The sequence below is a fragment of the Mirounga angustirostris genome, unplaced genomic scaffold, assembly GCF_029215605.1.
Source record: "Mirounga angustirostris isolate CCGP_5_RB_7025 unplaced genomic scaffold, mMirAng1.0.hap1 SCAF_5, whole genome shotgun sequence".
Lineage (NCBI taxonomy): Eukaryota > Metazoa > Chordata > Mammalia > Carnivora > Phocidae > Mirounga > Mirounga angustirostris.
This window is the reverse complement of record NW_026991713.1, coordinates 114991020-115018672: the sequence shown is the minus strand read 5'-3', so window position 1 is coordinate 115018672 and position 27653 is coordinate 114991020. Positions and strand designations below refer to the sequence as shown.

At 38.9% G+C, this 27653-nt stretch overlaps 1 protein-coding gene across 3 annotated transcripts in view; it reads left to right on the top strand.

Annotated features, from left to right (window-relative positions):
- The window catches only part of APBB1IP (amyloid beta precursor protein binding family B member 1 interacting protein), a 115966-nt gene that overhangs the window by 32189 nt on the left and 56124 nt on the right, over positions 1-27653 (top strand). For all 3 annotated transcript variants that reach the window (XM_064591934.1, XM_054507320.2, XM_045874269.3), the window contains exons 2-5: positions 14109-14180; positions 18997-19084; positions 22287-22579; positions 25502-25579. In XM_064591934.1, the coding sequence (XP_064448004.1) occupies positions 14109-14180; positions 18997-19084; positions 22287-22579; positions 25502-25579 (531 nt within the window). The remainder of the gene's footprint in view (positions 1-14108; positions 14181-18996; positions 19085-22286; positions 22580-25501; positions 25580-27653) is intronic.

The following is a 27653-nucleotide window of genomic DNA, read 5'->3' as shown; positions in this document are numbered from 1 at the left end:
TTATTTGCCCCCACCCCCAGAGTTACTGATTCAGCAATTTGGGGGTGGGGCCCAAGAATTTGCATTTCTAAGTGTCTGGGTATGTGGCTGCTACCGATCTGAAGACCCACACTTTGAGAACCACTGTCAAGGAGGAAATGCTGAACCAAATCCGCAGATCAGCTTTGGCCTCACTAGATTATTCAAGTCTGTCAACCTGCCATGTGCTTTCAAGCGTCTGGTCATGTTCTTAATAAGATATATGTACTATCTAAATGATGACAATAGGGCCTTTAACATGTATCAGGCATTTGGTAAGCCCTTTGCACACATTAATCCTCATAAAACCCAGTGAAATATTCCCATATTATAGATTTAGACACTGTAGGTATTTAAGGTTTCCCAACATCACACCACAGTAAGTGCAGAGCAGAACACAAGTCTTTCAGAATCCAGCGTATGTGCTCATGCTCTTAGCTGCTACATGTCCTTCCCTCTCAGGCTGCCAGAACAACTCACCCCAAAAGAACGAATGTTCTCTCCTCTCTGATCCTGTATTATTCTATCCATGTCTTTTTATATTATTGTTATGTGCCGTTAAGTTATTTGCATGTCTGTCATCCTGTTTAGATTGTGAACTTCATTCACTGGACATATACTCAGGGTATGGATCCTAGTACTTACCACGGGGTCTGACAGAGTTTGCATTCCATAATTGCTTCTTGAGCTAATGAATGAATTCATAAGTGAGAAATCCTGGTATAAAACCGCTACCTATCATTGTATAAGTAAGTGAGCTCATGTGAAAATAAACAATAGCTTTGCGAATACATTTGTGTGTCCTCCGTTTCTCTAGGGCATGCTAACCTAAGGGAACAATTGGGAAATGTGGTCATTACAGTAACTAAGGACTAGCCCCTGCTCCAGCCACCCTAGATGGTGTCTCTGTACCCCCACTTTGTAGGCTTTTCCAGGCTCATTCCCGGAGTCCTGAGCAGGGCTCGTGTGAGCCCTTGGACGTGGCTGTAATGAGACAGGGAATGCAGTCATTCCTGCTGCACCGTCTGTGATGCTGTCTTTGCAGGCTATGTGTTCTTCCTGGGGCCGCTTTGCTTTCCCCCTTCCTGAAGCAGCAGTGCTGCCTTCCACTTTCGACCTCTGTGCAGTTGGTGTGGCCTCAGCTGTTACTCTGGGCAGTTCCCGCGTACTCCGCAAAACAGAGACCTGTGTTCTCGGTTTCCATTAAGGTCCCAAAAGATGCAGTCCTTTTGTTTTGTCAACTCTCTCCCTTTTTCAACTTCTGACCTCCCCGCCCCCGCCAGTTGCAACCAAGACCATCCAAGGCCACATGTGGTATCTCTGGTGGGAAGGGATGGAGTGAGAGTGAGGACCCTGGTCTGGAGACAGTTGACTAACAATACTCCGTGCTGTCATCACCATCCTCCTCCTCTCCAAAGCCACAATCAGAGTGTCTGACCTCAGCCTGTGTCCTTGCACATCGACCTTCCAGGCTTCCGGGAGGCTGAAAGATGGCTGTGGTTCCGACTGCTTAATAGGATGAGGACCTCCACTTCCTGAGCCCTTCCATCCAAGCCAGGCCTATTCTATGCGCTTTACATGCATTAATTTATAGAATTCTCACTTTGACCCGCTGTGAAAAAGGCTTTTTTTCACACCTTTTTCACAGATAAGAAAACTAACACACTGAGAAATTAGTAACTTGCCCAAGGTTACACAGCAGTAAGTGCTGAGTCTTGAACCCAGGCATCCTGGTTCTAGACTCCAGTCTTGTTCCTGGGGGAGGGTCTTGTCTGGCCCCTGCAGTTCAGTGGTTCCCCAGCCTGAGGCCCGCCTAGATGGGCTTACTTATTATGGAGGGGGAGATAAATGCACACAAAACAGAAGCCCCCACACACCGCACCCTAGCTACCTATGGAAGGTCGTTTAGGACAAAAATACTGGATGTTTTTTGTTTTATTTAAGGGATGAACCATCTCAAATGTGGGAGAGTAAAGATTCAGTTCCTTTCTTTAAAAGAGAGTGAAAAGTATTGTCACTAGCATCTTTGAAGAAGAGAGAAATTTTAGTAAGAGACTCAGGAAAAGAATTAAAACTGGGTTGTCACTGAAAAAATCTCAAATGTACCTCAGATTTTTCCGATGTAAATTTTTTCCATGGCATGTATCACCCTAATAGGTTTTGCACACACCAGCAGTCACAGAGATGGCTGTAAATAGTTCCAAACAGAGAGAAATAAACGGCACAGTGGGACACACACTGCTTGAGCTCATTAATGCAGAGTTTACCACACTTGACCCTTATCGTTACCAAGAGCCCCAATCTTTGGGGGTTTCTAGTGACAGGTGCAGAATATTGACCACGATGCAGCAACAGAAAACTCCTCACCCCACAGAAAGTCAAGAATTGGTTGATATTTCCAGTGTTATCCCTTAAGCTGTGCTGCATATAATTTTTCTGCAAATGCAAACATCTGGCTCCTAGCATCATATCTTAAAAAGAAGAGCAAACCATAAATTTCCAACAATAGAGACTTGATTAGATGATGGTGCAGCACATCCATGGGAAAGATGCTCAGAGCCACGAAAGTGACTTTGGAAGAATTCTGAACGACAGAGAAGAAAGCACGTATAATTGCTGTGGCCCCAGAAAAGTTGTCTGTGTTGTTATCTCGGTTTCCCACTCATTTCTGAAAGCCCTCTGTTGGCTCCCACCCTCAGCGCTCCCAAGATAACCAGGGACTTTGATGCATTTAAGCCAAAGGTCATTTTTCATTTCTCATCTTGAGAACACTCAACGTGACTGTCATATTTGATTGATTAATTCATCAATACTTTCTTTTTTGGAGTTGGGAGGATGCTGCATTAAATGTTTAGAAAGATTTTAAGATCTAAGAACACAAAATGGATCACAGAATTACATATAATTTCTTGTTAGTATTACAAATAAAACAGTCTTCACTTCACAAATTGAGAATCTAAAGATGTTAAGATGTGCAGAGCATGTCAGGACACCCAGCCGTTCACTACCCAAGGCCATACGCTCTTGTTCCTTAAAACCATTAGAGTTCACAGTATAATTTTTAGGCTTATCAAAGAAAGTTGTGAATTTTTCTATATTCCTTACTTGGCTAAATACAGTGATTTATTTTTCTTTATTATCTTAAGCACTATTGGAAGTTAAATATCTTCTCTTGAATTCTAATAGAAGCTTCTGATAGGTAGGCATTTGGTACCTAAAGGGCAATCCTTGGCAATGCATAACCTGCCATTTCAATCTCTTTTCACTTTGAAAATTACAATCTGAAAGCTTTGGCAATTAATTGTATAAATAGCTCATCCTGATAATAAGACGAAAGTATCTAGAACTTTTGATTTATAAGTGAAAAAAAGGTAAAAAAAAATAGTGGGTGATTGATTGGTATACATTCTTAGGATATAAAGATATAAAACTTTAACAGACACTACATAACCTAGTAAGTATTATGTTTAAGATTTAAGATAACTTCATCACGATGTAATCCACACTTCAGAGTTCTACTTCTGTGTGTGTGTTTGAATGTGTGTCATCTCTAGGCAGATGCGTTGTGTGAGTCCCAGTGTATTTTCTACCCGTGGTTCTGTGTGATCTTGGGCCCATCACTCAGACTCCTGAGCACAGGCTCCTCATCTGTGAAAATGAGAGAAATATTGATCTCCACATGGGTTTTGTGGGAATTAGATGATCAACATACAGCAGTTCACAAGATAGATTCTTTTCTTTTACATTGTCTTTGCCAGTCTCTACATTTTATTATCCCCTGTTCCTCTTTCTTGTTTTGTTTTGTTTTGTTTTGTATTGCCTTGCTTTTTTAAACTCAGGTCTGTCTGACTTTAAAGATTGGTTCTTTTTTTCTCCAGCTTTTCATTGAAAAGCTTCAAAACTTCAACAATAGCAAAAAAAAAAAAAAAAAAAGCAAGAATAGTGCAACGGACATCCATATTCCCTTCACTCACATTCACTAATTATTCACATTTTATTGTATTTCTTCTATTTTTTTGCACTGTTTATCTATTAAGAACAAAGAGCTCTTACGCAGTCACATTACAATTACCACATTCAGGAAATTTGATGGACTTAATGCATTTTCTGATGTATAGTCCATATTCAAATTTTCCAAATTATTCCTATATCTTCTTTTATTTAAAGAGTCCAAACCAGTCACTTTGGTGTTTTGCAGAATGTCCCTGAATTTGGATTTGTCTGATTGATTCCTCTTGACTAGACTCAGGCTAAACATTCTGGCAGCAGCATTATGGTGATGTCATGTCCTCAGTGCATCACATCAGGGACAGTGGTCTCAGGCTGTCTCATCAATGATGATCCTAAGTTCGATCATTTGGTTAAAGTTGGGTCCACCAGATTTCTACATTTAAAGGTGTAGCCTTTGAAAGAGCTAAGTAACATTTATGTTACTTACTGTCCTGCTTCTAAGTTAAGTATTTTGGGATCTTACTCAGCCATCTCACCTACCCTGGAGCTTGACTTAGCAGAGTAGGGAGTTACTCTGAGTCAATATCATTCCCTAACCATCTTTCATCCATTCATGTCAACATCCACCATTTATTCTTGACATCCACTAAGGTGGTTGTAGAATCATTTTCCTTTTTTAATCTGTCTTCCCCTAGCTTCATTTCTTCTCACTGCTGTCCCTTAAAACATTCATTTATTCAGCAGATACTACTGAAGGTCTTCCATGACCAAAGCAGGCACTAGAAATATAAAGGTGAACCACGCCTTCATGAAGCCTAAAGGAATATATTACATTTTAATCTTTAAAAACTTTTTATTCAGGGCGCCTGGGTGGCTCAGATGGTTAAGCGTCTGCCTTCAGCTCAGGTCACGATCCTGGAGTCCCTGGATCGAGTCCCGCATCAGGCTTCCTGCTCGGCAGGGAGTCTGCTTCTCCCTCTGACCCTCCCCCCTCTCATGTGCTCTCTGTCTCTCATTCTCTCTGTCTCAAATAAATAAATAAAATCTTTAAAAAAAAAAAAACTTTTTATTCATCCACTCATTGAACAAATATTCACTATCATGTATCTACATTGCCCTGCTTGCTGGAATCTAGCAGTAAGCAAAAACAATCAAATCCCTGACCTCATGTAGCTTACATTCTAGTTGGTAAGTGGAAAGAGAATATAAGCAGGGAAAATGGGAGTTGTAGGAAAGAGTTGATTTTGAAATAGGGAAGGCCTCAGTAATGAGGGAACACGCAAGCAAAGACCTAACGGCAGTGGAGAGCAAGCCACTCAAGTAAGTGGGGAACAGGTGTTCCAGACAGAAAAGCATGTGCAAATGCATGCTTACAGTGTTCAAGGAACAGCTATAGGCTGGTGTGAGCAGAGTTAAAGGAGATAAAATCAGAGAGATGGGGCGGGGCAGTGCTAAGTACTAGTTGAATGTGTGAAATAAGAGAGAAGTTTGGGTTGAAGATACACTTTGGAATTGGCAGCATGTATAAGGTATTTAAAGCCTAAGGCAGCATGATGTTTCCTAGAGAGTGGATGTAGATAGAGGCCAGGAGAAAAACTAGAACAGGGAGAAGAGCAGAATCAATGGAGGAGGCTCAAACGAGAGGCAAGCGAGGTAGGCAGGGACGGTTCCAGGATCTCTGGGGCCTATATACAACTGGAGGGAGAGTCTCTTTAAAAAAATAGAATACAAAATTATGAATGAAAAGTTAAGAACTGAAGAAAATATTTATTTAGAGAAAGGAAATCTCAACAAATTACCAATTTTTTAAAAGCCCATGCAACAAACATCACAAGATACAAAAAGTAACACTTATTTTTATTTCTAATTACTTGCCTGATACAATTTTTTCCTACATTTTGGCTGCATATTCTTCAATCACCTCTCTCTATGAGGATGAATTTGAAACAATATTCTATAGAGGTAATAGATAATTTAGTCTTTCCTCCAGCATGGTTGCTCACAATTAATTTTATTATTGATAGTTTAGAAAAAGTTTATTTCAGTCTCACAGCTCTCTGTGGTAAGGCCTCATCTGTAACTTCCTCTGTGGTTTCTTCCTCTGGCAGTGTGTCTTGCCCAGGAGAAAGACCTCAGAGAACTGAGGTATTTTCTCTCACTAGTTGTGGTGTGGCACCCCATGGCTCCCAATGGCCTAGGAAGCAGCTGTTCCCGCTCAGCCAGGACCATATAGCCATCAGTTCTTGCTACCTCCCAACTGCTAGGCTGGTCCTGGGGACAGTGTAGGGTGGCCATGAAGCCTAAGTCGAGGTGACCTCATGCAAGGAGCAGAGCAGAACAGTGTCTCCTTCAGATCTTCTTGTTGGAATAGAAGGTAGATTCCACAGTCCATGAGATCTACTATGGATCCAACACTTGCTAGAGTCCAGGTGGAGTGGAGGTAGTGCTGGCAGCCCACTGGCCCCATCTAAGCCCTGGAACCACTACCAGGATCATCTCTCAGCATGAGAACAATGTTCCATACTGCTGCTGGGATGCTGGAAGAGAAATGCAGTCTTAGCAAGGACTTACAAAGGAGGAGCCCTGAAACTTAGGCTTTATTAGCTTCAGATCAATTGGCCTCTACTAGGAGGCAAAGCAGGAAGGAAAGCTTTTATGGAAGCCAAGTGAAAAAAGTATTTCCGAGAGAGTGATCAATGAATGATGATAAATGTTGTTTAAGATGCTAAGAATCCATCATTGGATTTGGCAACATGAAAGTCATTGAATGTTGACACACAGTTGGGTTACATGGGGGAACTAAAGTCCACCTGAGGTATGTCTTGGTCAGGGTTGGACTGCTATAACAAAAATATCAACTGGGTGGCTCACACAACAAACATTTATTTCCTCACAGTTCTGAAAACTGGAAAGTCCCAAGATAAAGGCACCAGCAGATCTGGTGTCTGGGGAGAGCCCTCTTCCTGGTTTGCACATGGCCATCTTCTTGTATCCTCACATGGCAGAGGGCAGCGAGAGGGAACAAGCTCTCCTGTATCTTTTCTTATAAGGGCACTGATCTCAACATGAAGCCTCCACTGTCATGACCTAATTACCTCCCAAAATCCCCACCTCCAAATACCATCACCTTGGGGATTAGATTTTAACATATAAATTTTGGGGGGACACAAACATTCAGCCATGGCAAGATAGATTGAGGAGAAAATAGAGATGAGTAGAAGATGGTGAATATAGATAAATATTCACAGGAGTTTTCTGTATGAAAATTAATGTCCACAGTTTTAATTTACAGGTGAGTGAACAATATATTTTCTATTTTTGTCTCTTAAAAAAACCCCTAAATTATGTTGTCACTTTAGTTCGATGTCACAGTGGATCCCAAATACAAAAGCAGCTCCCCATTCCTGATATGGATGCTCAAAACAGAATTAAAAGGCAACTTGAGAAAATCTCAAGATTTTAAAATTCACTTTTCAGCTGATGTATATCCAAGTGAAAATAGTCTACCACTTGTCTCCCCAAGACACAGAAAAGCCATCTGGACAGATGGAAGTGAGAATATTGAGTTCATATGAGTTTTATTTCCCTGCGTTACATGCTGTTTACTTCTTAGTCCTGTTGAACATTTTTGGGTCTCTCAGCCATCTCACTTTTCACCTACTCCAGGACTTGACCTAGCATAATGCTGCACTCTGCCCTACTCCACCCTGCATTCACTCAAAAGCAAAGCAGTTTGGAAGTAAATACATTTAAAAATCATACCTTAAAAAAATATGGTAGCCCATCTCATCTACTGTGTATGTGTCTGACTCTACACTGTGACAAATTCTAAGGCTTTTGAAAGCACATCCATAGTGGTTTTTAAATTATTGAAATAAACCATGTCATTTCATGATTCCTTTTTCAGGTACAGATGTGTTTTTTTCCATCTAACTCTTGCCATCACAATATTGCTTACCAAAGAACCCTGTTGTCTTGACTGTTCCTTTTGCGTGACCATACATATGCATATCCCCAACATCCACGTGAATTTCCTTTGTGAGTGATTGTTGTGTTTGGTCTGTATTGTTCATGTGATCATAGTGATTATCTTACTAACTTAATAACTGTTAGCTTATTTCTTAAAATTTTCACTTATCTCAGGTGTAGTAAAAAGCCTGTTAAGTTGGCCCAAGAGATTTCTTCATCTTAGTTCTTTGTTGAGTATTATTTGATTTATGTATAAGTTTAGAGATGCTTCTGTTTCCTGTTTTATGTTACACAGAAGCTTTAGCTACTCCCCACTCCCAAACATTGCAAGAACCTTTAACCACGTGCTGTGTTGTTCTGTGAGCCACTTCCTCTTGATAAGTGCTTTCATTGCATTTTGCAAAAAAAAAACTACAGTGAAGGAATCAGGTGGAATTCAATATTGTCAGTTATTTTCCAATCATACTGTATAGTTCCCATCAGCATTTGTGATCTTCTGGATTCTACACTCCATATCCCGTACTAAGTGTGATCCCCATAATGAACAGATTTTTTTTTTTTAATTTTCACTTCTTTGGTTTCTGTAGTTGTAATGCATGGGCTGATTTTTTTTTACTTGAAAAAAATGAACATTGCCTGCTATTTTTTTAATTTAAAAATAATGAAATACCAAAGCAAATTCAGATTGACAGAGCCTCGAATTTTTCAGTCTTTTTTCTTATGAATTCTACTTATACTCAGGCTCTGGCAATCTAGCTATAGGCTCAAAGCGTTGCTTACCTGCACTGAGAAATACAGATAGAATAAAGTTAAAAAGTTACAGTCTCAGTGCAAAGATCCAAACATTTTTTTTTACTGTCTTCAAAATAAAAAGACATACAGTATGTAGATAAAGTCTAGGTATTTAATCCTTGACACACTGATGAAGAGAAATACAGTTGTGGGAACCTTTTCCAGAGGTTTGTTAACAGTGTCTGAGATCAATAAATATTTGTTGACTGACTCAAATTGTGTAGCCTTGGGCAAGTTACTTAACCTCTAGGTGTCTTAGTTTCCTCATCTGTGAAATGGGGAAAATAAAAATGTCCATCAAGGGTGGTTGTGAATGGAATATTATGCAGCCATCAAAAAAGAATGAAATCTTGCCATTTGCAATGATGTGGATGGACCTGGAGGGTATTATGCTGAGGGAAATAAGTCAATCAGAGAAAGACATGTATCATATGACCTCACTGATATGAGGAATTTTTAATCTCAGGAAACAAACTGAGGGTTGCTGGAGTGGTGGGGGGTGGGAGGGGTGGGGTGGCTGGGTGATAGACATTGGGGAGGGTATGTGCTAGGGTGAGTGCTGTGAAGTGTGCAAGACCGTTGAATCACAGATCTGTACCTCTGAAGCAAATAATACATTATATGTTAAAAAAAGAAGAAGAAGAAGAAGATAGCAGGAGGGGAAGAATGAAGGGGGGGAAGTCAGATGGGGAGACGAACCATGAGAGACTATGGACTCTGAAAAACATACTGAGGGTTCTAGAGGGGAGGGGGGTGGGAGGATGGGTTAGCCTGGTGATGGGTATTAAAGAGGGCACGTTCTGCTTGGAGCACTGGGTGTTATCTGCAAACAATGAATCATAGAACACTACATTAAAAAACTGGGCGCCTGGGTGGCTCAGTTGGTTAAGCAACTGCCTTCGGCTCAGGTCATGGTCCTGGAGTCCCGGGATCGAGTCCCGCATCGGGCTCCCTGCTCGGCAGGGAGTCTGCTTCTCCCTCTGACCCTCCTCCCTCTCATGCTCTCTGTCTCTCATTCTCTCTGTCTCAAATAAATAAATAAAATCTTTAAAAAAAAAAAAAAACTAATGATGTGGGCGCCTGGGTGGCTCAGTTGGTTAAGCAACTGCCTTCAGCTCGGGTCATGATCCCGGAGTCCTGGGATTGAGTCCCACATCGGGCTCCCGGCTCAGCGGGGAGCCTGCTTCTCCCTCTGACCCTCTCCCCTCTCATGCTGTTTCTCTGTCTCTCTCTCTTTCTCTCAAATAAATAAATAAAATCTTAAAAAAAAAAAACTAATGATGTAATGTATGGGGATTAACATAACATAATAATAAAAAAAAAAGAAACACACACAAAAAAAGAAGGGTGGTTGTGAGGATGGATCTCATCAGGACACGAACAATGCATGGCACAGAGTGAGAACGCCTAACAGTGTGTTAATAGTTATTTTTATTATTATCAGGCAGATGATGAAATGGGGAGATTCCTCTCTCTCTCTCAACCCACAGCCATGCACAGAACAGAGAGAGGTAGCATCTGTTCTGGTGGAATTTTGAAGACCAATTCTAACTTGTCTGAACTTAACTGACTGATTCATTTTAATGATGTCCTTTTTTAATACATCCCTTGTTATTTTATTATTTTAATTTTACTAAATGATACTCTTCATTCTGTTATTGGTACCAGTACCTCAATTCATGTAAAGATTATGCATAACTAAAAGCTGAAAAGATGAGCCTTGCAAAACATTCAAATTAGACCATCCACAAATTTATACCTTAATCTGGTGCTACAAGAAAGCAGGCATTTGACAAAAGCTCCTTATAAAAATGTTTATAACACAAGGTTCTTCATTGTATTGATGTTGACTGCCACGTCTAGGCCATAGGAGGTGGATTAATAGAGAGTTTCTATGTGGCCTGAGCCTGCAGTTTAGCTCACTTCTTCCCATTAAGCTGGGAGGTTATTTAGTCTCTCTGGGCTTCCAACAAAGCATTTTTAAACACAAAGATGAATGAGATCTGATCCATACTTAATAAAAGCTCTCAGTCTGGAAAGAGGTTTAAACACGGTAACAAAAAAGAGCATGATTCACTATAGTAAATGCTATTACTAGTGCTTATGCCAAGGACCATATGCTGTTTGTTTCAATGTCACAACAACCCTGTGAACTATATATTATTCCTCTCATTTTACAGACAAGGAAACAAACTTGGAGGTGAAATACCTTATCAAGCTTGTTATTGGGGCCAGGATTTACTGATATGGCTACCAAGGGCAATGGACAGTAAATCTCTCTACAGGCTATGAAGATACACTGAAGTGTTGACATCAGAGCTGGATTATGAATAATAAATAGGATTTTATGAAGGATAGGTGGATAGGAAAGCATATTACAAAGACATAGAGAATTTTTTAAAGCCTCTTCAGACAATGTCAAGGGCTATTATCAAGGACTTTGAAAGACAGGCTGAGACCTGAACTCTTTCCACTTCATCATGATCACCAACCACATCATGTTTTTAAGCAAGAGAGTGACACATTCAAATTTGTATTTCAAATTCACTGTGATGGTGGTGAGGCTTGAGGAGGGATCCAGGAAGTTGGGTGTTGGATGAGCTGATGAGGGGCGGAACCATGGCTTAACAGTGAGGATGAAAGAAGGGAGAGTTGCTCCACAGGAAAAACTAACAGGATTTTTTTGACTGTTCGATGGAAGAATGGGTGAAATCAGGGACTAGGCCAAGGTTTCTAAATCAGACTAATAAGTGAATGAATAATGACCATTAGCCAAGTTAAGGCATGTGAGAGGAGAACGCACCAGAGTGGCAATAATGATAGACGTGCTCATAGTAGGCTGTTTTTAGACAAGCTACTCTGACAGATAAAATAAGGTCCTGATCTAGGTCCAAAATTATGGCTGGAATTGCTAATCCATTGTGTGGATAGATTTTTTAAATATGTATGTTTGAATTTTATCTATGAAATTTATATACACGGAGAAAAGAAATTACTTGAGGGTAAAAACTGAGGCTTAGAAATTTGAGCCTTAAGGAAATACTGAGCATTATGGCAAATTCCATTGCCATTCAGACAATCTTTCTAAGGCAGAATTTCAGTCTGGATATGCAGCCTCAACCACCCACCCCTCTCCTAGCCACTCCCTCCCCTCCAGAAAAAAAAAAAATCTGATAAAGTATTATTCCAGTTTTTCCTAATCAACAGTTTGTTGTTCTTCCCAAGACCCAAAAGGAACTCAGAAATTACATACACACAAAAAGATGTTAATTCCACCCAATCATGATGTGCACATTGCTTGTTTTGCAATCCATTGCTTGACTAAGGCAGCTCCACCCTTGCTCTTTTGGACCAAATAACATCTTGAGCTCTCAGGGCTGGGTGTTCTCTTTCTCTCTTTGGCTCTCTCTTTCTAATCTTGATTTTGACCTTTGGAGGACACCACACATACAAATAGACACAACCCTATTTTTTCATGCTTGAGCATGTGTTTATGTGTATTTGAATACACTATATATATATCCCTGTAATTCTTGTTCTGTCCATTCAAAAAATAAGGTTCTCTTTCAGGGAGGATGAATATGTAAGATGATTGAATTTACAGATTAATCTAAATTTATGTTAATAAAGGCCCTTAACTCAAATGTCTTACTGTTTTCCCCAAGGTTACAATTCTTTTACACTACGATTCATTCAGCAGCAGATTTACTTATGCCTGTAGATTCACAGCACAGTTTTGATGTTGACTCCTTTTAATAATTCAATACCAACAGACTCTAGGAAAAGGGAATGAAAGGGCAGGGGGCAAGGTCTTACCAGATGAACACAAGAAGAGTTTACCAGAGGTCATGAGAATGCTGTTGGTTTTGAGTTATTTCCATCGTAGGTGTGTGATTCACTCCGCATGTCCTTTGCCCGCTGTGTATCAGTGGTGTGTACAGGCTGAGAAACTAAGGTCTTTGAGCTCAACAGGTTTTTCTGACTCACCAGTGTCACATTTCTTTTCAAGACTTTATTCTTCATCATTTTAGTGTTTTTCCTAATTTAATGATTTAAGAGAAAGCTTTAATGGCAGGATTCTTATTATTATTAACATCATCTTTGGTTTCCGTGAGTTTTTTGGAACACTGGCTAGCACTTTCGAGGTCAGCAAATAAATTTATTTTTTTCACTCTGAATGGATTACTTTTCTCTTATGAAAAATTTAAAATGTGTTAACACTAACACTCTTTTTTAAATTGAAATGCAGTTTACATATCATATATTAGTTTCAGGTGTACAAGGTTAGTGATTTGACAATTATATACTTCAGGAAATGTTCACTAGGATACACTTACTCTTAAATTTCCCTGTTAATAATAATTCATCTGAAGGATTTCTTTTTTTGTCACATTGTACTGCATAATATTCTGATGAAAATAAACTCACATAGGTATTTCTGGAATTTTATTGTTTACCCTGCTAGTTTCCTCTTATTAAAGTAATAAATGAATCATCCATGATTAGATTTTGAATACCAGATGAATTGCTTGAGGGGACAACGTGTGAAACCACGAGTATTTTGTTGACTTAAATACTTTTTCTCCATTTTGTAGGTTATTTAAAGAAGGAAGTGTATGACTCGGATGCTTTGTAAGCAGCTGGGAGGGAATAAAACCACGTGTGAGTGGTTTCCCTCCCCAGCCAGAGGCAGGACCTATCTGCAGCAGTCTTTCCTTCTCTGACTGTAACAAACACTAAGCCGAACAACCTACACAAAAATGGGATCTTCCTTCTCTGTTATTCCATCTTCGCTCACTGATGCTATGTTTGCATCCTCCCTGACTCAGGCTTTCACACAGAGACACCTGCAGTGTCTGCCTTACTTGTCACGGACCTGAGTGCTCACCTTCTCACCTCGCGTGGTCTGAGCCTGAGCATTCACTGAATGGCTTCCTTGGATTCAAATACATGCCTCCCTGCCCATGTGCATGTTTACCTGATTCTTTCAGATGTGTCTGCTTCTTAGGAATGTGCTTGTCCCATGGTCTCATAGTCCTCTCTTGTTTTAACTGAAGTCTCCCTGTCCTTTCAGGCCAACCCAGTTTTGTAGCTACTCATTTTGTCCACTTGGCCCCACAGAGACTAGTTTAGTCTGAGAAATAGAGAAAATAGAGACAGTTCCTATGGTTTGGTTCAGTCTTGGACCAAGCAAATTGGAAAGAAGGCAGGCATGGAATTTCAGGCTGAAATGAACATTTCTCTCCATAGCCTTCTCTTTTCAACTTACTTGCCCATGGACAGGGCTCTTGGGGAAAATAGAGGTGGGACAATTATCCAGGACCAGGCTTTTACTAGACTGTTTATATCTGGTTTTGTTTTTTTTTTTCCTTTTTCAGATGGGTGAGTCAAATGAAGACATAGACCAAATGTTCAGCAATTTGCTGGGGGAGATGGATCTTCTGACCCAGGTAAATACCCCTTCTTAACTTTCAAATTAGTAAAAGACGGGTTTACAGAATTTGACTTTAATATTATGAGAGAGCTGTCTTTAAAAAAACAACAGCTGGAGATTGACAATACCGTATCTTCCTGTTGTAACTATAACAGTGGTGGGGAATAAAACAAAGCTGTTTTCCTGATTGTACTGAGTTCAGTTAATTGAATGCGTCGGTCACACATACATTCTATTATGGCAATTCCCGTGCTTATCATGTTCAAATATTTAGCCAATGGAGAAGTTTTCCCCAAGCAAACCCTCACAACCACCACTACTGAACAATCTCCCTTGCAGTTACTTTTATATAAAGACTAACCAAGAAAATCACATGGTCTTTAGTAGAGATTCTTTACCAATCTTTGAGGAAATGCTACATTTTAAAGGATAAGTGGGACTTATTGTGACTTCTGATTAGTCTGTAAGAACTTAGTAAGTTCTCTGTAAGAATGAAGACCACTCAGACAAGCTTCACATCTAGGAAAAAAGCCACTGACACCAGGACTAGATTAACTCAGATCACCCCATTGTTGGGCTGACTGGAGCCCAGGGGCTGCTGACCTGAGGACCACTGACCCAGGTTACAAAGTTAGGTGAGCTTTAGCGTGTCTTGTAGTGTTCTCATAAATGCTTCTTTGATTCAGAACATAGTCAACTCATAACTTTCTGCATAATATATTAAAATAAGAATAATCTGATATTCCTAAATAAGACAAGGATCTTAAAGTTTTCTATAAAGTAATTGAAGAATAGTCTGTTTTTAAAAAATATTTATTTCAGGAAAAATAAATCAATTTTAGCTAGCATCTGCTTTATAGTTCATGTAAAATTCAAGAAAGTTTAGACTCTGTGAAGGAAGAAACAAAATATAAGACCGTACGCTTAGATGAAAGGGATGCTGATTAACAGTGAATGTTAGGATGATCACCACATTCCTGCGGAGGAGGGGACTTCTTATGCCACCCATGAAAGGGAAGGGTTTGAGTGAATATCTGTGTTCTTCATCCATTCACTCACTTGTACTCCAGTTGGGAGAGTGACTGTTCTTTTTTTTTTTTTAAAGATTTATTTATTTATTTGAGAGAGAGTTGAGGGGGGAGGGGCAGAGGGAGCGAGCGAGAGAAACCCAAGCCGACTCCATGCTGAGCGCAGAGCCCAACATGGCGCTCCATCCCATGACCCTGAGATCAGACCTGAACCAAAACCAAGAGTTAGGCATTTAACCCACTGAGCCACCCAGGTGTCCCCTGTGACTGTTCTGATTGGTCACAGTTTGGGGTTTTCATAGTTCCTCAACTGAGTGTTGTTAGTCTAACTCAAGAGTAGGAAGGGAGCCCCTCATTGTGTCTTGGACCCCTGCCTCCCCTCAAGGCCCTTATGGTATTTGCTCTTTCTTTATTGTGCTCAAGTGGATGTAGTCACAGGGTTTCCTTGGCTAATGCATTTCTCCTGACAGGTAGGCCTCAAGATTTCATGGTAAAGAAAAGGCCCCACGTTGTCCTTGAGTTTAAAAGCTCAGCTTCAGTTCAGCCATTGTCAAGTGCCCTTTGAGATTATTGAGTATTTTCTGAGCCATTAGAAAAGCTGTATTTTGATCTTCACTTGTGAATTTTGTGCATATTCTATTCCCTGAAGTTGCAGTGCGGTTGAAATGGTTGGATTAACCAGAGGCTTCCTAATTTCCCAAAAGAAGCAAAATTAAAGGAATCTAAAATGTAATACTGTGATTTTAACTTTTTAATTTTGAAATAATGTCAAGCTTAGAGAAAAGTTGAAAGAATAATACAATGAACTCCCGTTTACTTTTCTCCCAGATTTTTCATTAATTGATGTGTTGCTCCATTTGCATTATCACTCCCTACGTCTGTCTCTTTGTCTCTGTCTCTCTCCATATATATGTGAGTGTGTGTTATATGCATGTGTATGTATATATGTGTGTACACATATATGTACATCATGCATATAGAAACTGTGTATGTGTATATGTATGTGTATCTATGCATAGAGAGACATAAAGGCTAGAAATCAATACATATATTAACTGGATTTTTTGTGTGGAAAGGGAACCCAGCCATTTCCACTATTTATATGAGAAAGATTTAAATACACAAATATCCATGAAAATATGAAAAAGAAGAGGCAATGCTACATTTAGACAGATTCATGACGCAGAATTAGATCCAAATATATACAAGAATTTAAAATATGATAAAAGTGGCATTTTAAATAAGTAGGAAAAAGAGAACTATGTAATAAATTGTGTTGGGAGAATGTCTGGAAAATCAAAAGCTGAATTTCTACTTCATACCTTATACCAAAATGAGTTCTGTGAGTCAAAGATCTAAATATATGAAATATATATAGAGAGAAGAAAACATGAGAAAAATGTTTATCCAACCTTAAGATGTGGGTAGCTTTCCTAAGCAAGATAGGACACCCAAAAGCCATGAAAGAAAGAAGGAAATATTTAAATATAAAAATTTTAAATATCTAACATGGCAAAAAAACAAACTCTGAGTTCATATTGATACCAAGAATAAACAAAAATAACAAAAACAAAACTACTTTATCTGTCGTCATTGGAAATTGACAGAGCATTAAGTTACTACTCTGAAAATTGATAAAGAACCAAGCATTTATCTTAGTCTTTTTATGGTCCCAAACTATATTTCAGACTAAACAAATAATTGATGAGAGAACGTTCTCCTTTATCTTTTTTAAGATTTTATTTTTAAACAATCTCCACATCCAACATGAGGCTCGAACTCACAACACTGAGATCAAGAGTCACACACCCTACGGACCTAAGCCAGCCAGGGGCCCCAAGAAAGTTCTTCTTTATCATAGAATTCCAATTAAACATTGAAAAGGAGTAAAGAGTTAGAAAATCACCATTATTCAACTTCTGATGAAATAAATTTTCAGAAGTTAGTGGGTACAGAGCAGTGTTCCCAATCTTTAGTCATTCACATTATCACCTTCATGATTTTTGCCATGTTGCAACCCATCTGTCCTATTGTTTTTGTTAATATTTGTCTTTAATTGATTTTTAAAATTAAACTTTATCTCAAGTAGGTTAGATGTTCTAGCTTAATTTTTTCACAAACATCCAAAGAGATACACAATAATTTAAATTTTAATTGTGTGTTTGTATATCACCTAAAATCACCAGACACGTGGAGAACGTGCTACATTCTTTACTTCACATTGGGCTTTGAATGACCTTCCTATGATGAAGGGAGCTCCTTCTGGAAATGAGTCTCCTCTCTTTTTTCTCTCTCTCTACATTTTACTGGAAGCTTGTTTTATCACACATTTATGTATTAATATTTTGTTAGAGAACTACTTCTAATTTCTTTGAATACCATAGTAAATTATATCCTGAGCAAAGATTAATTGTGCCCTAATTGTGATGTTAGACTTCTTAGTCACAGCGAACGAACTCATTAATGAATTTCTTTGTACTTTATCTCACTAAATTTTTTTTCTGGTATTTGCCCCCTAGTTCATCTGTCATCCTCCCCTCTTCACCACAATTTTGCTGGTTCTGTTTTTCAGATTGAATTCTGGGACTGCAGTCACTTTTCCCTACTTTTTATCTTTGATTCTAATTTGCTTGGATTAATTGTTTTAACTTCTTGATTAGTGGTCTTTTTTTTGTTTCTACTTATAATTGAGGATATCCCAATACTTTATTCTCATACATATAATGATTCTTTTCATTCAGAAATTTAAGACATAAACAAGGATATTATTTACCAAATCAAGTTAGCATCAAAGGATGCACTCACTGTCATGAAAATGTTCATGTTTCAGAGTGGGGGAAATCACGTTTCAAACTATAGACATAAAAGCATTTTGAAAATTTAGATTGTATATGTATTACAGCCTTTAAATCATATAGGAAGTCACTTTTTCAATTAAAAACCATTATTTACACAATTAATAACTTATTCTGTCTTAATTTCTTTCTAACAATTTTTATTAGGTAAGAGTAACTGTGTAACATTTTACTATCTAATGGCAGATTCATCCTGAAACAACTTTTATCTTCCAAGTGACTAGACATTCCTTTTCTCTGATGTCATTACTAAAGTCCTTATAGAATTGCATACAGTGTATGTGTCACAAATCACCATTACAGGAGATTTTTTTCTGTTATTTATAAAAATGAACTATCTCATGCTCATCATTCTTCGTTGATCTGGTTTTATTTCAAGATGTACCTTGTAGAACAATTTTTTTTAAAGGTTTTATTTATTTATTTGACAGAGAGAGAGAGAGGGAACACAAGCAGGGCGAGTGGGAGAGGGATCATGACCTGAGCCGAAGGCAGACGCTTAACGACTGAGCCACCCAGGCGCCCCTTGTAGAGCAAACTTTAAGTTGTAATTTTCTGTAGGGGAAAAAAAATCACATAAAACATTTTCGTGTAAGAATACAGTTCTTAACATCTTCAGAAAGAAAATGTGTAAACAATAAATGATTTTTGACTTAATGATTAAAATACACTGCAGGGCGCCTGGGTGGCTCAATTGGTTAAGACATTACCTTCGGCTCAGGTCATGATCCTGGAGTCCCGGGATCGAGTCCCGCATCGGGCTCCCTGCTTGGCGGGGAGTCTGCTTCTCCCTCTGACCCTCCCCCCTCTCATGCTCTCTCTATCTCATTCTCTCTCTCAAATAAATAAATAAAATCTTTAAAAAAATAAAATAAATAAAATAAATAAAATACACTGCAAACGTGTTCGTATGGTGAATAACTTTGGGGGCGGGGATCTATTTTCACAGAGTTTAGGAGTTGACACTCTTCCTCCTCCGGACCCCAAACCACCCAGAGCTGAATTTAACTACAGTGTGGGTTTTAAAGATTTAAATGGTAAGCATAATAATTTCTTTTCTTAAGTAATTTGAGATGATAATGATGACTAAAATCTGTACAGAACTATGATTTGAAAACAAAAATGTAAGGAACCTGGACGTTTTAAAGTCCTGGATTTCAGATTGTGTTTTATGGTGTCTGGATTAAATTGGGCCCCAAGAAGGTATTTTTGCTTACGATGAAAGGGAATACTATATCCTGCATTTATGTGAAGTATCAAAACTATTTTTTTAAGTAAAGGGAGTTTCTCCTTATTACTAAACCCTGAGAGTAATAAGATACAGTAGAGTAAAAAACTATTAATAAGGAAATATCCCTTCAAGAGTAATAATGAATTATCCATTTCAAAATGATTGATAATATATGAATAGATGCTTCAAAATATATTTTAATTGATATATAATTAATATATATTTGCTCTGACATTTTTTTATCCTCCCTGAGATGGTCACATTATTTTATTAACAAAAATCTCTCTTCTTATTTAGTGTGGAGACAATAGCCCATGTGCTATTCAAATTACAATGAATCTTGAACTAATTGCTTCCAAGTTAATGAGAATTCATTGCAACTCTTGAAAAAGATTTTCTAGAGACTGGCAGTACCCACCGAAAAAATGAAAAACAAAATATTGGAGAAGCCCAGTTACAGAAATCCAAAATTCCAAGTTTTATTTCTGTCACTCACTGGGTTTCTTTGCTTCTGTTATTTTCAATAATTTTTTTTATAAACCCTTATGTGCCAGTGCCTGTATCTGGATAAATTATAATACATCTCTTCTGACTTCTTTTCCCACCTTCTTTTCTGTTTGCCATATAAATTTACTGTTCCTGTCAATCATTTCCATCACGAATGATGGTAACACTCATGAAATTTCAAAAAAGCAATACACTTTGGTAAAATGTATGACATTAATTAATAAGTAACATATACTTGCACATATAAACAATGCAGATTTGCCTCATCACGCTCACAATGGCTGAGTTTTAAACAATTCAATTAAAATTAATACTGCAATTATAGTCAACTCAACTAATGCTTTTTTTTGCTTTTTTTTTAAGATTTTATTCATTTATTTGACAGAGAGACACAGCGAGAGAGGGAACATAAGCAGGGGAGCAGGGGTGAGAGAAGCAGGCTTCCTGCCAAACAGGGAGCCCGACGCGGGGCTCGATCCCAGGATCCTGGGATCATGACCTGAGCAGAAGGCAGACGCTTAACAACTGAGCCACCCAGGCGCCCCTCAACTAATGCTTTCTAAGCACTCAGTATCTAGTATCCAAAAATTACTGAAAATGACAGAAACAAAGAAACCCAGCAATATATAAACATAGCAATGTTAAAGTACAGTAACAAAAAACTCATGTCCTTAAGGAGATGTGACGCATACCTGTGGCACAATTTGGGTCTACGTCAAAACTATTAAAAAGTACTGATACGTACTGAAAAATAAATGTGTTGGGAATTAGAAAAGAAATGTGTTTTATTGTCTTCACTTAAAACATTGCCAAAATGAGTTTAAAATACTTTGCTCAAAGTCATTCAGAGAGTTAGTGACAGACTTCTCAACAGAATCCATGTCATTCTTTTTCCCCAATTCCATATTGCTCAATTTATATAGATATAGTTAGAATTATGATTTGCTTTGGAAGTTGTTAATATGAGAATTATTATGGGAACTTTGTCCCTAAAATTTTTATAAAGGATTAAAATCATTTGCTTATATGGCAACAGTCACCATATAATTGCTGGCATTAGGAAATTGTGAATGAGCTTCATTTGTTCTACATATATTTTCTCTGCAAAAATTTTAAGTTAATTTAATTTTATGAAGAAGTCATATGCAAAACTTGCTTAGAAGAAAATAAATCCTTTTTACTCAGATTGGAGATCCAGACCTTAGTCCAAGGGCTATACACTAGAACTATTAGCATGAGTACAGTAGGCTACATGGTATTTAATACAGTGATGTTTGGCAATAAATTCTTTCACAAAGCCTCATGCCTGTTGCTGAGTAGGCTGCATTTCCTCATTCCAGTTCATCCTACACACAGCAGGTGAATCCTCTTCCTCGTGGGTCACTTCAAGATCCAGTCCATCTTGTGTTCATTACCTTTGCTATCCAGTGCATGCCTGATCACAAGAGCACTCTGCTAACACCACTCACTGACCCCACGACCCATAGGCCTCACCATAGGTCAGCTTTCAGGATCACACGTCTGATCCAATCACATGGAAGAAATTCCAATGAGAACTGTCCTCCCTCACCCTCACTCTGAAAATCTATGTCTGCCCTTTTCCTAAAAGTTAACTCTCAGCTCACCATCTTACGAAGTCTTTACCACATAAGCCCAGTTTTTAAAAATTATTTTTTACTTCAACCTCCTTAGTGCTTTATTTCCTGCTGTTTATCATTAATTGTTCTTTCTTTGAATCTGAGAGTTTCCATAGTTGGATGGTGTCCCTACAGAGGCTTTATCCCTACCAAAGGTCTTAAATCCTATTAAACCCCAGTTGGTTGAGACCTACTTTCTTCCAAGTATATTTATCAGTGGTACTCTGTCTGTCCCCCTAAGACCTGGGAAAAACTCCCCTTCAGTCTGTTTCCAACATCTCCCCTCCCCTACTTTTCTAAAACTCTCAGATCTTGCACCAGAATATATAAGAATTCCTACTTAGACAGCTAATCATGTGCTTGGATCTGACTTATAGCTAATCTGTGAGGGTAGCAAACATATTTTTCTCCTTTTATTTAGTGGGGGGAGGAATTCAGCTTTGTTGAGGTTTAATTGACAAAATTGTAAGACGTTTAAAGTGTACAATGTGATGACTTGATGTATGTATCCCTGGTGAAAGGATTTCCTCCATTGAGTTAATTAACACATCCATCACCTCATCATATTTACCCTTTTGGATATTGTTGTTGAGAACATTTAAGTTCTACTCCCTCAGCAAATTTCACTTATACAATAGTGTTATCAACCATAGTCACCGTGTTAGATACGTTAGATCCTCAGACCTTATTCATCTTTACTACTGAAAGTTTACACCCTTTCGCCAACCTCTCCTGATTTCCCACACGCCCCCCCACCAGCCCCTGACAACCAGTACCCAAATATCACTCTTAAAAATGACCTCCTTTCAGTTTTTCTAGGCATAAATTGTTGTTTTGATCATTAACATGATTTTCCCCCATCAGAGTCCTTAAATGCACTGGAAGACCAAGATTTAGATGCTCTCATGGCGGATCTGGTGGCAGATATAAGCGAGGCTGAGCAGAGGACAATTCAGGCACAGAAAGAGTCCTGTCAGAATCAGCATCATCCAGCATCCCTGGAGGTACCAGATTTCAGCGGGGCAGCGGCTCTTGGTTATGGAGCAAGTGTTGCTGCCGTTAGTGTTAGCCAATATGAGGATGACTTACCACCTCCACCAGCTGATCCCATGTTAGACCTTCCTCTGCCACCACCACCTCCTGAACCTCTCTCTCAGGTAAGTGTGTGGGGCAAAGATGGCAGGACTCTTGGCCTCTGCTACCCATGATCTTTGACTTTCTTCAAAATGACAGTTATATTCATAAGTATCTGGAGTTCTGAGATACTTAAAAAACAAGGATACAGAGTACATTCATTGCAAAGCCAGAATCGTCCATAAAAAGACACATTGGTGTGAATAAAGAACATATTGGGGCCATATTCAGGAGTTAACATAGCTTGGCTAAAATTTATATTTGTATGCAGTGTTCCCTGATAGTACTCAACATTTTGGGGTAATGTTTTATTAACTTGGCATGAACTGTGGAATTGATATATGTGTCTCTGTCCTTGGTGCTACCCCGGTATGTAAAGAATTGAAAGCATTCCTTACATACTTCTGAATTTAATTAAATGGAATTTTGTTGAATTTGGCAGCTCTGTTCAGTAGGGCAAAGATACCTGTGAATCATGGTAGTGTCGTAGTTGGGTGGAGAAGTTGTCGTAGACCAGGCAGGTGATGATGAGTGCTCGGTATTAATAAATTTCTGAACACTGGGAAGCCATACATCTGGGAAAATTCATATCATCATTATTTGGGACATTAACTTATGTCTCTCATGCAAGTAAAAAGAGCACTTTTAAGGATTTTTCTTATGGGAAGCCACTTGAAAAATATTTTAATGTAAGAACTCAGCTCTATTTCCTTCTGCTTCCACATTTGTTGTACTTTGTGATGATGATTGGTATTCATAAATATGACCCTAGTAACCCTGAAAGTTTCTACAGTGCCTTTTGAATGAACAAATATTAAATATATATCAAATAGTAAGTCATATTCTATCATGCTCATTGTTCTATTGTGTATTTATTGTAGAAATATTATTTAAAAATTAGTGATCCGTGTAGAGCAGAGACTCCTTTATTCCCCAGCTTTATTTTATAATTGACATATAACATTATATAAGTTTAAGGCGTATAATGTAATGATTTGATACACACACATACTGCAATGTGATTACCATAACAAAGTTAGTCACACCTCCATCACTTCACATTACCTTTGTGTGTATGCATGTGTGCATGCATGTGTATGTGGTGAGAACACTTAAGATGTACTCTCTTAGCAACTTTCAAGTACACAATACAGTATTGTTGACTATAGTAACCATGCTGTACATCATAAGATTCCCAGAACTTATTTTCTTATAACTAGAAGTTTGTACCCTTTGACCAACATCACCCCATTTCCCCACCCTCTCCCAACCCCTGGCAACCACCATTCTACTTTCTGTTTCTCTGAGTTCAACTTTTTTAGATTCCACAGATAAGTGAAATCATATGGTATCTGTCTTTCTCTGACTTATTTCACTTAGCATAAACCCTTTAGATCCATCCATGTTGTTGCACATGGCAAAATTTCATCCTTTTTTTATGGCAAAATATATTCCATTGTATATATACTACATTTCTTTTATCCATTCACCCATCAACGGACACTAGTTTGTTTCTATGTCTTGGCTATTGTGAATAATGCTGCAGTGAACACGGGAATGCAGATGTCTTCAAGAGAGTGATTTCATTTTCTTTGGATATATACCCAGAAGTGGAATTTTTGGATCATAGGGTATTTCTATTTTTCGTTCTTTAAAGAACCTCCATACTGTTTTCCATAGTGGCTGCACCAATTTACAATCCTACCAACAGTGCAAAGGGGTTCTCTTTTTCTCCACATCCTCCCCAACACTTGCTTTCTCTTGTCTCTTGGACAACTGCCATTCTAAAGAGCAGAGGCTCTTAATGTAGTGTCCATGAAGATTTCAAGGAGGCCATGATTTCCTGAAAGTATATGCAAAGTTGAATACCCATGTAAGGCTTTATGGGCTTCATGGCTTTCAACATATTCCTAAAGGGGTTGGTGGCTCAAAAAAAAAAAAAAAATTAAGAATCACTGGTGTAAAAAGATGTATATCTGCTTTCAAGTAATTAGAAAGTAACCAGAACAGCTCATTCCTCATCATTATAAATAGGTAGAAGAAAACTGAACGGGAAGAAATCAGAGAGGGAGACAAACCATGAGAGACTCTGGACTCCGGGAACCAAACTGAGGGTTGTGGAAAGGGACATGGGTGGGGTGATGGGGTAACCCAGTGATGGGCATTAAGAAGGGCACATGATGTGATGAGCACTGGGTGTTATAGTCAACTAATGAATCCTTGATCACGACATCAAAAATTATTGATGTACTATATGCTGGTTAATTGAACATAACAATAATATAAATAATAAATAAATAAATAATGTGTTGGCTATTGAACTTAAATTTTAAAAATAAAAAATAAATAGGTAAGAGAGCCTTAATAATCCTATTCTTAGAATATTTACTTACAAAAAATCAAAGGCTTTTGGGCTCATAAAATATTTCAGTCTCTTTTCTGCCTACTCAAGTGTTTGTCAGTGTTTTCTTGGTGAATTATAAGTTTAAGTTTGAGTCTAAGTCTTAACTTACAGGAAGGTAAGTCCCCCTTTAGGTATGAATAAAAACTAGGAATTCCAGAAAACGCACACTGATCCAGAAGAATGTGTGTAATTTCAAGGAGTGCTCAAATCCCTTGAGTTCACTAGCAGATTCCTCAAGTGAGACCCCAGTTTTGAGTCACTCAGTTTTTTGTGGAGTCCACATGTGAGGCCTTTTTAGAGTCGTCATTTTATCTTTGAGGTTACTGTCTCTAAGATATAAAGGGTGACTGCCTTCTACATCTTTGGGCCGAAGATTTTTGTTATAGTCATTTGAATTCTGAAAATCAAGTGTGAAATTTGGTGCCCCCTAACACAGCCTTTTGTCAGCATAAAGTAACTGAGACGTTCGTTAGCCATGGCATGGCTACTTCCTCACTACTGTTTTCTAGTGGACAGTGTTGAATGTCTTGCTGTTTTACAGGAAGAAGAAGCAGCCCAAGCCAAGGCTGATAAAATTAAGCTAGCATTGGAAAAACTGAAGGAGGCCAAGGTCAAGAAGGTAAACTGTCAATCACTTTTACATGGGGCAGTTAAATTAATAACATGGTACTATGCTTAATGATAAAAATAAATAAATAAAATTTTGAGGGTTTTCTAAATAGTTGTAATTTTTTAAATTTTAGTACAAAGATAATTACATGGTTATTCTTTCTGTGACATCAGTTAGCTCATTTGTGACCGATAAATCAGGACCTATGTTAGTGTAAATGTGGAAGATTCCAAGTTTCCACTCCCAGGGCTCCCTCCCCTGGGGGCGCACCCTCTTGGGTTCTGCTCAGGTGTCCTGGCGCCACCGTCTGGACCCGCCTTTACTGGGTCAGAGCTCAGCTTCCATTGGCCTCGCCTTAGCATTTCCACGATTGCTTATGTGCAGTTTTCATAACCCCTGAGGTAGCCTCCAGCCCTGCTGGCCACCCTAGATGTCCTGGTTATGTCCCGAGATCCCAAATGTTGTTTTGGCTAGTGCTCTGGGTTCAAAGTTGCATAAATTTTGAGTGACCTGCTTAATCCTATTTTTCCAATAAGCCTGCAATTTTACTGAGTGTTTTCTGTAGACTGTAGGTTTTCTAGGAACACAGATATTATAACAGAAACACATGTAATTAACCTCAGTAGAAGCACATACCTAAAAACAGTTACGTGTTAATAATAGTCAATTTGGTTACTTAGGAGAAAGTTGAAACAGTCTTATTTCAGTTCCTGAAGCATATATCATGTCTGAGACCACGTAAGAATTTTTACTTCTAGCTGGGTGAAGAGCATTAGACTTTCTGTTCCTACAGCACCTCTCATGGTTCCTTGAATGAAGGTGTTCAGTACATGTTGAATGATATTCAGTAAATAGTCCTTGACTATCCCTGGATCCAGACCTTCAGGGTTCATCTAGGAGGGTCTTCCCAGATCAGTCTGGTCCCAGTCATTCTAAACATGCATGAACTTTTTTACCATTATTCTTTCCAGTTCTCTACTTATGATTAAATCCTGTGGTCAGTTACCGGAATCTCACATCCTCAGCTGCCTTGCCCTTCTCTCCCCTCGTACTCACCTTGTTAAACCCTAAATCCAGCTCTCCTCCCACTCACCTGGGCTCTCAGCACTGCCCAGGGCTTCCCAACAGCGCACTCACTCACCCACTAACCGCTACCGAGGAAATGATTTCTATCTGTCTTCTACTTTAAAACCTCCAATACCTCTTTCCTCATCCACATTCTCCCAGCTAATGATATTGCTGCCCGTGGCACTAAGAAAATAGAAGTACTCAGAAGGAAGGGTCCATAAGCTCCCGACACATTTACCTTCCTGCCTGCCTGCACCTGTGACAAATAGTCCATAGTCTTTCCTGTTACTGTGGATGAACTGTTACGTTTCTATGTATGCTCCAGTTCCTGTCCTGTCTTCTCATCCCTCCCAAGCTAAAGCCTCCCACGGCACCCCATCTCACCAGAAAAGCCCAATCCTCATAGCAGCTTAAAGCCCCTAAATGGTCTGGCTGCCCACTGTCCCCCACCACCTACCCCATTCTCGCTACCTGGTCTCACCACTGCTCTTCAGACACTCCAGGTATGCCCTGGCCTCAGGACCTTTGGGTTCAGTTTTTAACTTTATGCTTTATGGTGCCCTGCCTTGAAAGCTCTTCCCCAGATTCCAGTGGGTTTTCTCTGTTTCTCCCCTAGGTCTGGTCACCTGCTCAGTAAGGCCTTCTCCATCTGGCATTGCACATACACCCCCAGTACCCACACCCCTTCCCTACTTTCTTTTTCTCCTCAGTGCTTATCACCATCCAACATAATATCCACTCTACTTGTTTAGCCTATTTATTGCCTACTTCCCCTCCCCACCCCCACAGAAATTCTTGCAGGGATTTTGGTGTTTTCTTCACTGATGCATCCCCATCTTATAGAACAGGTTCTGGGTTTACAGAGGTAAACCAGTTCAGGTGTGGTCCCTGCCTACCTAGAGTTAAATTCTAGAGGAGGAGTAAGTGTTAGGAAGAAAGTAAAGCAGAAACAAGTGATGGAGAGTGCCTGAGTCACTTCTAAATGGATCTAGTGATGGGGGAGGCCTCTCTGAGG